General features: G+C 39.7%; 1 protein-coding gene across 1 annotated transcript in view; it reads left to right on the top strand.

Moving 5' to 3' along the window:
- The window catches only part of LOC125457113 (protein downstream neighbor of Son), a 28341-nt gene that overhangs the window by 14905 nt on the left and 2131 nt on the right, over window positions 1-11305 (top strand). Inside the window, exons 6-9 of the mRNA XM_048540846.2 lie at window positions 699-825; window positions 2964-3071; window positions 3904-4102; window positions 7000-7212. Coding sequence (XP_048396803.1) covers window positions 699-825; window positions 2964-3071; window positions 3904-4102; window positions 7000-7212 — 647 coding nt within the window. The remainder of the gene's footprint in view (window positions 1-698; window positions 826-2963; window positions 3072-3903; window positions 4103-6999; window positions 7213-11305) is intronic.

An 11305-nucleotide genomic window follows, 5' to 3' on the forward strand; every position in this document is an offset into this window, starting at 1 on the left:
CATAGCACTGGAAAAAACCCTTCAGCCCAGCACGTCAGTGCTGGCCAAAAACAACTATTCTAATCCCACTTTCCAGCAGTTGGCCCATGCTTTGGCATGCAAGTGCACGGCTAATTACTATTTCAATGATATGAAGGTTTCTGCCTCTGCCACATTTCCCACCACCCTCTGAACATAAAAGAATTCCTCAACTCCTCTCTAAATTACATCCCCTCATCTTAAATTCTTGAACCAGGGGAATTAACTTACGATTCCCCTCCCTGCAACAAGGGGAAAAGTTTCCTCCTGTCCACCCTATCTATTAGCCCTCATAATTTTATACATTTCAATCGTGTTCACCTCCCCACCGACCCCAACCAGCCCCAGTATCCTCTGCTCCAAGGGAAAAAAATCTATCCAAACTCTCTTCATAACAACCTCACCAGTCCTAGCGACATCTCATCTCTCCTGCATACAGTGTACTAACTGTAGCCTAATCAATGTTGATATGGATCTGATTGGCTTTCAAAGATAAATTTTTGAATGTTTCTAGTGTTAACATCCAAAGTTATTTTGACACTGCTCACATAATGTTACGTTGTTTGATGTTTCTGCCCCGTTCACTCAATGAAAACAGCAACAAAGGCACCTGTTCTAGCTCCTCTGTTAATTATCACAATACTGTACTTGATGTTGATGATGATGCTGTCTTTGCATAGGAATCATATTTTCAATGCCCTTGTTGGAAGTTAGTAAAAATGGGAAAAAAGAAAAAAGTGAAATTGCAGATGTGGGAAAAGACACTCTGGGCCTTGAAACACAGGAGGAAAACTCAGATGTTCTTCAGTAAGTCTACCTTAATGCTATATTGATGTGAAAAATGTTATTAGCGTATGCCTTATGTATCAGTTGAGTTTACATGTTTTGGCAGTCACATTTCAAAGAAAAGTCACATTTTAAAATAACAGTTAAAGTCCAAACTAGTCTCTATGGAGTAGGCATACTAGCGTAGACCAAACAAGACATTTGTGATAATTCTGGTGTTTTTATTACAGGATTTCCAGTTATTCTGTCACCAAAGCCGTGAACTGAATCAAAAAATCTCGTTAGTGATAAAGCTACATTAAACAACCCATGTGTGAAACCAAGCCCCAGAAATATCATTACAATTTTATTTCAAAAGCCTGGCCTTGAGTTTGCAGTCATAGAATATGAAAGTCTAATTGTTTTCTTTCCAACTTTGCTTCCTTCCTCCATCTCCACCACCACCACCACCCTATTATCTATGCAACCAGAGTGCCTTGTTTATTGATGGGATCCTCTTACCATCCTTTGGTTTTCTTTTCCTCCATCTACACCGTTATTGCTGCCACTAAATATTGGCACCTGTGTAATCCAGTGCTCTCAACTCCAATTGGTTTTAAAACAAACAGTCGTTAGCAGTAACCACTTCCCTGAACATTTTTTTATACAAATTTGTCATGTGTCTAAAATTCCAAAAAAGAACTACTTGATTCTGACCACTTGCTTACATCCTGAACCAGTGACCCCAAAAGTTAAGTGACTCCATGTGCCTCCATGCACATCTTCAAATTTATCTTTTATCATCTTTCCTTCTGTCAATCTGATTTTCTTCATAAAATCATTGTATCTGCACTCACTTTAAATATTAAATATGTTTTGTTGTGTATTTCATAAATAGTAAATGGATATTTCCCAGTAGATTCAAGCATACCAAAGAACAGTGGTGTTTTTTTTTCTGTTGGATCCAATTACCTTTTGCTGCAAATCACTTCTGCATTACTGAGACTGACTTCCAGTTGTCATGTTGGGGTTAAAACCCATGCCTCCAGAGCATTTGCCTGGGTCTCTGGATTGGTGGTCCAATTGTATTTTCACTATGCCACCATTTCCACTGTCCCAGCAATCAAATAGTTTGTGAGCAATTATAATTCACGTGTATACATGAGGTACAGGCATATTGATGAGCTGTTTGAAAGATTGGCACTGTCCCCAGAGACACAGAGTCTGCAACACGCTACATCATACTCTGGGAAATTTTCACTTTTTCTTGCAGGTAGAAAACGGAAACATTTCTACATATTTGCTTTGCATCTCATCCTGCCTGTTTCCAAACTAATACCCCTAATTTCCGATATTCACTCCCAACCAAGATATGACGCTGAAAACTGAACCCAGGCACTGTCTCTAACTTTTTATTGTAATATTAGGATTCTAAGTGTAATGAATTTTTGATTCATTTGCTAGAAGCCATCTGGAATAAAAGAGGGAAGGTCCTAAACCAACAAAAACCAACACTCTTAAACTTACCAACGAAAACATTTTGCGCAGACTAAAATGACATACAATCATAGGTTGTATGGCGATAGATTTACTGCTTAAAGAAGAACCGAGAAGCTGAGGAAGCAAACATTCAGTGAAAAATGGGAAATAGTTAAGGTTCTTAGTTGGGATTATCTATGGAAACAGAAAGTTACTTTCGATACAGTAGTGTGTAACTGTGAACCAAACAATACAATGGTAAACAAATATGTTTCATTAGTCCAACAATATGTTGTAATAAGCCAATGCTCAATTGAAAACTGAAGAAATGAATACTGGACATGATTAATTCTATAGTGTAAGGAAGTCTATTTATAAATAAAAGCAAAATACTGCAGATGCTGGAAATCTGAAATCAAAACAGATTGAGGAAACTTGGAAGACCTGACAGCATGTGTGCAGAGAGAAAAAGTTAATATTAGAGTCCAGTGACTCCTCTTCAGAACTGTGGCCTTCTTCCGAAGAAAAGTCATTGGACTCCTCGTCACAAGATTTATTCAAATTTATAAATAGGTTAAAGTGGTTATGACACCATGAAGTGGTGATTATTCAGTTTTTAGGAAATATTTTGACATTAATACATCTCTGTAGCCATGAAGTATTAACTGGCACATTAATAATATTTTTCTGTGTTAATGTAGAGAACCAGCTGCTAGTAGTGATGATGACGATGATGGAGGGATGTCCTGGCTCAAAGAAATGGGAGTGCAGGACAAAATTAAGAAGCCTGATTCTGTGACCATTAAACTGTATCCTTTTTAAACCCTGACTTTGTGGTGGATGAAGAGGTGAAACATGCTTCTGAGAAAAGGTCACTGGGACCCAAAATAACTCTGCTTTTTCTTCACAGATGCTGCCAGACCTACTGGGTTTTTCTAGCAATTTTTGTTTTTGTTTCAGACTTTCAGCATCTGCACTGCTTAGATTTTTTTTCAATACAGATTTTGTTATTTTAGTGAGGAGAATTTGTCACAATTAAAAGTTTTTTTAAGTTTCACTGGTTTCAAATGTGTTCTGTTTGCAAAAATATTTATGTGTAACCAAAGCAAACTGATAATAACAAGTCTTGAACTAGAAAACAACCCCCTTTTTTCGTGCATCTACGGAATGTGGGATGTTTTTCAATGTTATCTGTTATTGCCCTTGAGAAGGTTATGGTGAGCTGCTTTCTTTCATCACTGCAGTTTATCTGTTGAAGATACTTCTAAATTACAGTGTTTTGAGTGAGGGTTCCAGGATTTTGACGACAGACAATGATGGAATAGTTCATATATTTTCATAGTAAACTGGTTAGTAAGGCTATATCACATGGAATACAGGGAGAATTAGCTATTTGAACCGCGTAGCCGCCTTCTACAACGTAGGGATTCTATGGTCCATGTCAAAGGAAGATGGTTAGATAGGTTTTTTTGGAGAGGGTTGCTTGAAATTTGTGTATTACACTTACTAAGTGTTAGTTTGTATGTATTGGAATTTACTTTATTGAAATTTGTTGTGACAAGACCCCAGTTAAATGAAATACAGAAGTTTGTTCAATTATTCCATTATAGCGAAGTTTGTTTTCCTTAACGCTTGATGTAGTCGTAAGGAACACAATGTAGTACGAATGGATCACAAGCCTGAATCAGCTGTACTAGTGAAAGGCCTTCATACATTCACTTTACTAAACTTCCTGATAAACAACAAGAGTATTGTAGCTGGATCTGGGCCCCAGGCAGGGCTTCCACCTACTCTTTTGGCACCTGTTGCATTCAGAGGAGCCACTATGCAAACATTAAAGGTAAGATTCAAGCATGTAAAAAATGTGTTCTTTAAAGGGAGCTGTGTCTATCATGGTATATTGTGCTTTCTTTTAATTATTGATTTTGGCTATTTTACCTGCATTTTGCCTCACTTCATGTTTTTTTGTGCGGCCCGATTTACTCAAAAAATACCTTTTTCTTGGGTATCTTCCATCCTGTCCTGTTTATGTCCAAATCATTTAGCAAACATAGGTGCTATGCCACTACCTCTATCCTGCCATTGTGAGAATAAAACCAATTTTTTTTTACTGAACTAGGTAATCCCTCTATCCATGCAACTTACCCTTAAGTATGTGCATTTTCATTTTTATTTGACATCTTTATAAAAAGCCGCCTGAAGATTTGGTATTCCCTTTGTTATTGTGATTGGATTTTTAACAATTTTTAGTTTTTTTTTCTTCATTCATTCTTGGGATGAGGGTGTCACTGGCTAGGCCAGCATTTATTGCCCAAGTTATGAGTCAACCACATTGCTGTGGGTCTGGAGTCACATGTAAGCCAGACCAGGTAAAGATGGCAGTTTCCTTCCCTAAAGGACATTAGTGAGCTATATGGGCTTTTTCCTGACAATCATTAGACACTTAATTCCAGATATTTATTGAATTCAAATTCCACCATTAGCCGTGGTGAGATTTCGAACCCAGGTCCCCAGAAATTCACCTGGATCTCTGGATTAACAGTCCAATGATAATACCGCTAGGCCATTGCCTCCCCTACCTGGTCTAGCACAACTTGCTGTTAGAAACCTGTGCTAAACATTTCTGATTATTCGAAATAAGCACGGGCTACACAGCATGTATTACTTTGGAACTTGTATGATTTCTGTTTTCTTTTAGATCTTTGATGCTATTATTAGTTTGTCAATAATTGTCAGGAAACTAAGATAAAATGGCGTTCTGAAGAACGGTGACTGGATCTGAAATGTAAACTCAACTTTCTCTCCACAGATGCTCTCAGACCTGCTGCTTTCTCCAACAATTTCTGCTTTCGTTTCAGATTTTCAGTAGTTTCAGATTTTTAGAGGTTCTTTGTTTTATTTAAGATAAAATTGTACTTGTCGGGATTCCTGAGTGTCAAGAAGGGGTGGTGCCTGGAATCTAGCAGATGAGCTGTCAGCTGAAAGGTGGTGTTCTGTGCATCAGTTAAAATGTGCTTTGGATGAGTGTGAGAAGTGATTTTTGTTTTCTCTCCATTCACGGCATCAACAGTGAGCTTAAAATTTCCTGGTTTTAACTGGAAATCTAGCCTGTGTTGTCCTTTCCATACCTGTTTTTTAAATAAATTATAAATTATGTTCCTATGATTGACACAGGATTTCTAACCCGTCCAATCATGTGAAAGAAGTATTGAACAGAAACAGGAGATCTGCCTGTTTTAGCTGCTACAGCAACCAGTTCCAGAGAGTTACTTTGCTCTAGCATACCTGGATCGTAAATTATCCAATTGAGGCATATGGTTGACATTTCTGTTGAAAAGGGCACTTTTCACTCAACTGCTGGTAAATTTTTTTGTCCTGATACAGTCTGTATAAACAATTACATCTCCTATTTAATTAGAAGTAATCTGGAAGCATAGGATGGAATGAGATAATGGCTAAATTGGATTGCCTCCCAAAAAGGACGGGGTGTTGTGTTTTACAAGTAGTTCGCAATGACGTGCAGCACCCACTAAACAATTTCTGTGTAGTTAATGACACTCTACACCATGGAAGACCTGCAATCCTACCAAATTAGTACACTTCTAGCTGCTTGTCTCTGCTTGGAGAGCTTTACTGACTGCCATTCCTAACCACTCCTTTGCCAATGGTGGTTGGCAATCTAAAAAATGTTGAAAATAACTTCAGTCTGGAGGCGTAAGATTTATAAGTTTATTAAGATGGTCATCAGCTCAACCAGTGGCAGTGCTGTACTGCCCTGCGCTGAGGCTGGAACGGTAAGTCTATTTAATGAGGAACATCCTTATTAAAGCCAATGGCTCCTATAGTGATTTTCACTGCTGTTTGAGAAGAATTGCTCCCGTGACACCCATATGTATCACGCTGGGAGCATACCTGCTAACTTTACTTCCTTTTCCAGGAATGTACTGCTTTGCAATCCATTTGTTTAGAAGGGATGCTCTATTCCAAGGGAAATTACTAAAGTGCACTCAAGATCTGCTACCAAATTGGTTTGTGCAGAATACTTGAAGCTAGTAAAAAAACAAAAATCCTGTTTCACCACTTCCTTTTGACTTTTGCAACTTGAAATACAGACATGCAGCAGCAACTAACCTGAAGTAATTAATCCCTTTTATGTACTGCTGGTTGGGGAGTGTCAGTGGCACAGTGCAAGTTTGTCCTTTCAGTTATGAAGGGTTTCAGATGTCTGAATGAAAATTTTGTAAGAATGACAGTGTCAGACTGTTGCCTGTAGGACAAAAGGACCCATGTGTTCATCAGGAACACTTTTCAGGATCAACGGGGCTTTGTATGCCTTGGCCAATATTAGTTTGTCCATCCAATTTTATTCTTCTTATTAGATTTGTAGTGATTAAATACAAGTGAATGGCTTGCTGGACCATTTCAGTGGGTGGTTAAGAGCTGGCCACATTGCTGTGGGTCTGGAGTCACATGTAGGCCAGATGAGGTAAAGACAACAGATTTACCTTCCCTGGAGGGCATTAGTGAAGCAGATTGTTACGACAGTTGACAGTGGGGTTTTTTTTTAATTAAAATTTCACCATCTGCTGTATTAGGGTTTGAACCCATGTATGCAGAGCATTACCTTGGACTCTGCATTACTAATCCACTGACAATGCCGTTATACCACTACCACCTGCCAGAAGAGAGAGAAATAATATGTTGGTATGCAATGTAATTTTCCAATTAATTTTTTAGGCCCGAAGCATTAATGTAAGGTCACAGAATCACTCTGGAATGATGGACTCCCACAGCCTTGAAATCACTGGTCCCATCATGCCTCACTCACTGCACTCTTTGACACTGATGCTGAAGTCGGCACAGAAAGGAAGATTCACAGCCAGCCTTCTTTCACATGAACCAACTTCTGTTTTAAATGTAGCCCTTAAAATGGAGCAACATGAAAACAAGGTAAGAGACTTTAATTTTTCATCTTTTAAAAAGCCTGTAGCTTTCAAAAGACGTTTTCTCCCTTTTGAAATGTTATTATAACGCCTATCCACTGTGGTGAGAACTGTTGTTGGGAGTGATGTTGGGTTGATCTGCTAATTATGACATTCTCTATCTGAGTTTGAAAATCAGTTTTGTGGAACCTCTGCAGAGACTTTGAAAACCAATATTCCATTCCATTAAAATATTTGCCATGTAAAGAGCATTATCTTTCAGATGAGACGTTAAATCAACCACCCTCTTGGCAGCATGTAAAAAATGAAGAACAGCATTAAAGTTCTCCCCAGTGTCAATATTTATAATTTGAGAACAGTATAACTGGCTGCTTTAGGAACAGGAGAGACTTGTTACAGTAGTTGGATTCATTTTGATGGTTGTTTACTCCATGACTGCCACCCTGCAGTGGTTGTAAGACAGCCGTCGCAATGATATTTGTTTAAGCGGCTCATTCTAATGAGGAGTAGATCCTGCGGGTTTAGCAAAATGCATCTTCTACATGTCATCAGGGAGACTTCTCTAAATAATTGGTCCAGGGGGCAGGGACTCAGATTCCTGGATCATTGGGATCTTTTCTGGGGCAGAGGTGATCTGTTCAAGAAGGGCGTGTTGCACCTGAACTGGAGAGGAACCAATATCCTTACAAGCAGATTTGCTAGTGCTGCAAGGGAGGATTTAAACTAGATGGCAGGGGCTAGGGTCCTCAATAGGGAGGCAAGTACAAGGCTGGAAAGAGATACAGTAATCAGAAATAGCAAGATGAAGAGACATCAGGCCAAAACATGACAAGCAGCGAGGAATACCTGTTAGATGAAGTTGCATCTATTTCAATGCAAGACGGCTGACTGGTAAGGTCAATGAACTCTGGGTGGATAGGTATGTGGAAATGGAATATTATAGCCATTACAGAAACATGGCTAAGGGGCGGACAAGACTGGCAGCTTAATGTGCCAGGGACAGAGATGGTGGAAAGAGGAGAGGGGCTGCTGCATTTTTGATTAAGGGGAGTATCATGGCAGTAGTAAGATGAATTAACTGAGGGATCATCTAGTGAGGCTTTGTGGGTGGAGCTAAGAAACAAGAATGGGATGCTGACATTATTGGTATTGTACTATAGGCCCTCATTCAATGGAAATTAGAGGAACAAATATGTAGGAATATTTGGAAGATTTGCAAGAGCAGTAGGGTTGTCATAGTGGGGGATTTTAATTTTCCTAATGTAAACTGTGACTGCAATAGTGTTAAGAGCTTGGATAGGGTGGAATCTAAGTGTTCAGGAAAATTTCCTGAAGCAGTATATAGAGGGCCCTACTTGGAAAGGAGCAAAACTCAACCTACTTTTGAGAAATAGAGCTGGACAGGTGACGGTGGAGGAGCACTTTGGGAACCAGTGACCGTAGTTTTATTAATTTTAAAATAGTTGTGGAGAGGGACAAAACTGATCCACACGTTCAAGTTCTAAATTGAGGCAAGGCAAATTTTGGTGGAATTAGCCAGGAGCTTGTAGGAGTTAATTGGAAGTTTGTTTGTAGGCAAAGAGACCTTTAAGTGTGATAGCTGGAGCTCAAGGTTTGTGTTCCTGTGATGGTGAAGGGCAAGTTTGACAGGAGTAGGGAAACCCTGGATGACGAGATATTGAGGCTTTAAACTGAAAAAAGGAGGCAGCTGGGATCAAGGAAATCCATGGAGATATATAGGCGACGCAGGAGTTTACTGAAGAAGGAAATCAGGGGGCAAAAAAGAGGGCACAAGATAGACTTGGCTGAGAAGATTAGGGTGAGTCCAAAGAGATTCTTTAAGTATGTTAAAGGAAATAAATAACTAGAGAGAGAATGGGACCCTTCAAAGAGCAAAATGGATGTGTATGTACGGAAACACAGGTGGTTGAGGTCATCAGTGAATATTTCTGTGTTTACCAGACAGAAATTCCAGAAGACTTGGCAAAGTTAGTGGCGATATCTTAGGGACAGTCCGTACCACAGTGGAGGTGGTGTTGGACATATTAGAATGTATGAAGGTGAATAAATCTCCTGGCTCTGGCCAGATATATCCAGGAATCCTGCAAGAGGCTAGAGAAGAAATTGCAAGGGCCCTGGTTGATGTATTTGCATCATCATTGAGGTGAGGTCCCGGAAGACTGGAAGGTAGCAAATGTTGTGCCCTTGTTCCAGAAGGGCTGCAATGACAAAACCTAGGAATTACAGACCAGTTAGCCTAACATCTGTGGTAGGTAAGTTACTTGAGAAGATTCTGAGGCATAAGATATATATGCATTTGGAAAGACAGGGTTTGATTAGGAGTAATCAGCATGGCTTTGTGCATGGGAGGTCATGCCTCTCAAATCTGTTAGAGTTCTTTGGAGTGACCAGGAAGGTGGCTGAGGGCAGGGTGGTATGGATTTCAGTAAGACCTTTGATAAGGTACCACCTGGTAGGCTGCTCTGGAAGGTTAGACTGCATATAATTCAGGGAGAGCTGGCAAATTGGATGCGTAATTGGCTTGATGGTAGGAAGCAGAGAGTCGTAGTGAAAGGATGTTTGTCAGACTGGAGGCCTGTGCCAGCCCCACTACTCTTTGTCATCCAAATCATTGTTATCTCTATCAATATACAAGGCATGATTAGTAAGTTTGTGGATTAGTAAGTAACATAGGCGGTATAGAGGACAGTGAGGAAGGTTATCAGAAATTGCAGCAGGATCTTGATCATCTGGGGAAGTGTGCCGAGAAATGGCAAATAGAGTTTAATACAAAGAGCGTGAGCTCTTGTGTTTTGGAAAGTCAAATCAAGGTAGGAACTTCCTGGTAAATGGTAGGGCCTTAAGGAGTGCAGTGGAACAGAGGGACCTTGGACTTCAGGAGCACAGTTCTCTGAAAGTAGAGTCACCAGTAGACAGGGCAGTGAAGAAGGCTTTTGGTACACTAGCCTTCATCAGTCAGGGCATTGAGTATAGAAGTTGGGAAGTTTTGCTGCAGTTGTACAGGACGTTGGTGAAGCCGCCCTTGGAGTACTGTGTCCAGTTTTGGTCACCTTGCTATAGGAAAGATGTTACTAAACTGCAAAGAGTGCAGAAGAAATTTACAAGGATGCTGCCAGACTCGTAATGAGTTGAAGGGAGAGGTTGGGTGAGCTGGGACATTTTTCTTTAGAGCATAGGAGACTGAGGGAGGATCTTATAGAAGTGTATAAGGTCATGTATAGGGCAAATGCATTCTGTTTTTCCCTGGTTTGGGGAATGGACGACTTGGGGGCATCAGTTTAACGTAAGAGGGGAAAGATACATAAGAACTTGAAGGGCAGCTTTTTTGCAACTTCATGGGACAACATGACCATCCTAGCTCAAAACCAACCTCCGAGGTGCACTGGAATTCCTAGAGGCCTGGTTTTCAACCCGTAATGCAATCAACAAACGTGGAATTAGACCCCATACACAAACCCATGCAGAACAGAATCGGAAATGACACAACCCAATTTAACAGACTGGATCTTATAAATACCAAGTGGAGTAGAACATCGCTTCATTGGAGGCCATACTGATGATGTTACCTAGCATGGTGACAAAATGTCTGTACAGTGAGCAAGCCAACAACTTCATCTCCAACCCAGGCTACAAATCTTCAAGAACTTCCAGGTGATGTTTTAAATAAAAGACTGCCCAAAATTTGTACACTTTTTTGTCGTTTCCATTAAGCAGATCCTTGCATATGAAGATATGTCTCATTGAGTGTAAATGAACCATGTAAGGTTTGACTTCATCTCAAACTTGTATTGTAGAAATGTAAATACTATCCTTTTATTCTAATACAAAAAAACAGCAAGGATCATTGATAAAAGTTGTGATAAACATACAAAGTATGGGTGGAGGTAATGTGATTGTGACCAGGTGGCACTTGCAGAAAAATCCTGAATGTGTTAATAGCTACACTAACAACCAATTTTAGATATTCAATCCAGCTTGATTGTGTTGACTAGAAGTAACATTCATTCATACACCAGGACTCATTCTGCGCCAATATGGGGAATATTTACAAATGTTAACTCTTTTTTTTAAATGAAGTT

The sequence above is a fragment of the Stegostoma tigrinum genome, chromosome 12 (genome assembly GCF_030684315.1).
Source record: "Stegostoma tigrinum isolate sSteTig4 chromosome 12, sSteTig4.hap1, whole genome shotgun sequence".
Classification (NCBI taxonomy): Eukaryota; Metazoa; Chordata; class Chondrichthyes; order Orectolobiformes; family Stegostomatidae; genus Stegostoma; species Stegostoma tigrinum.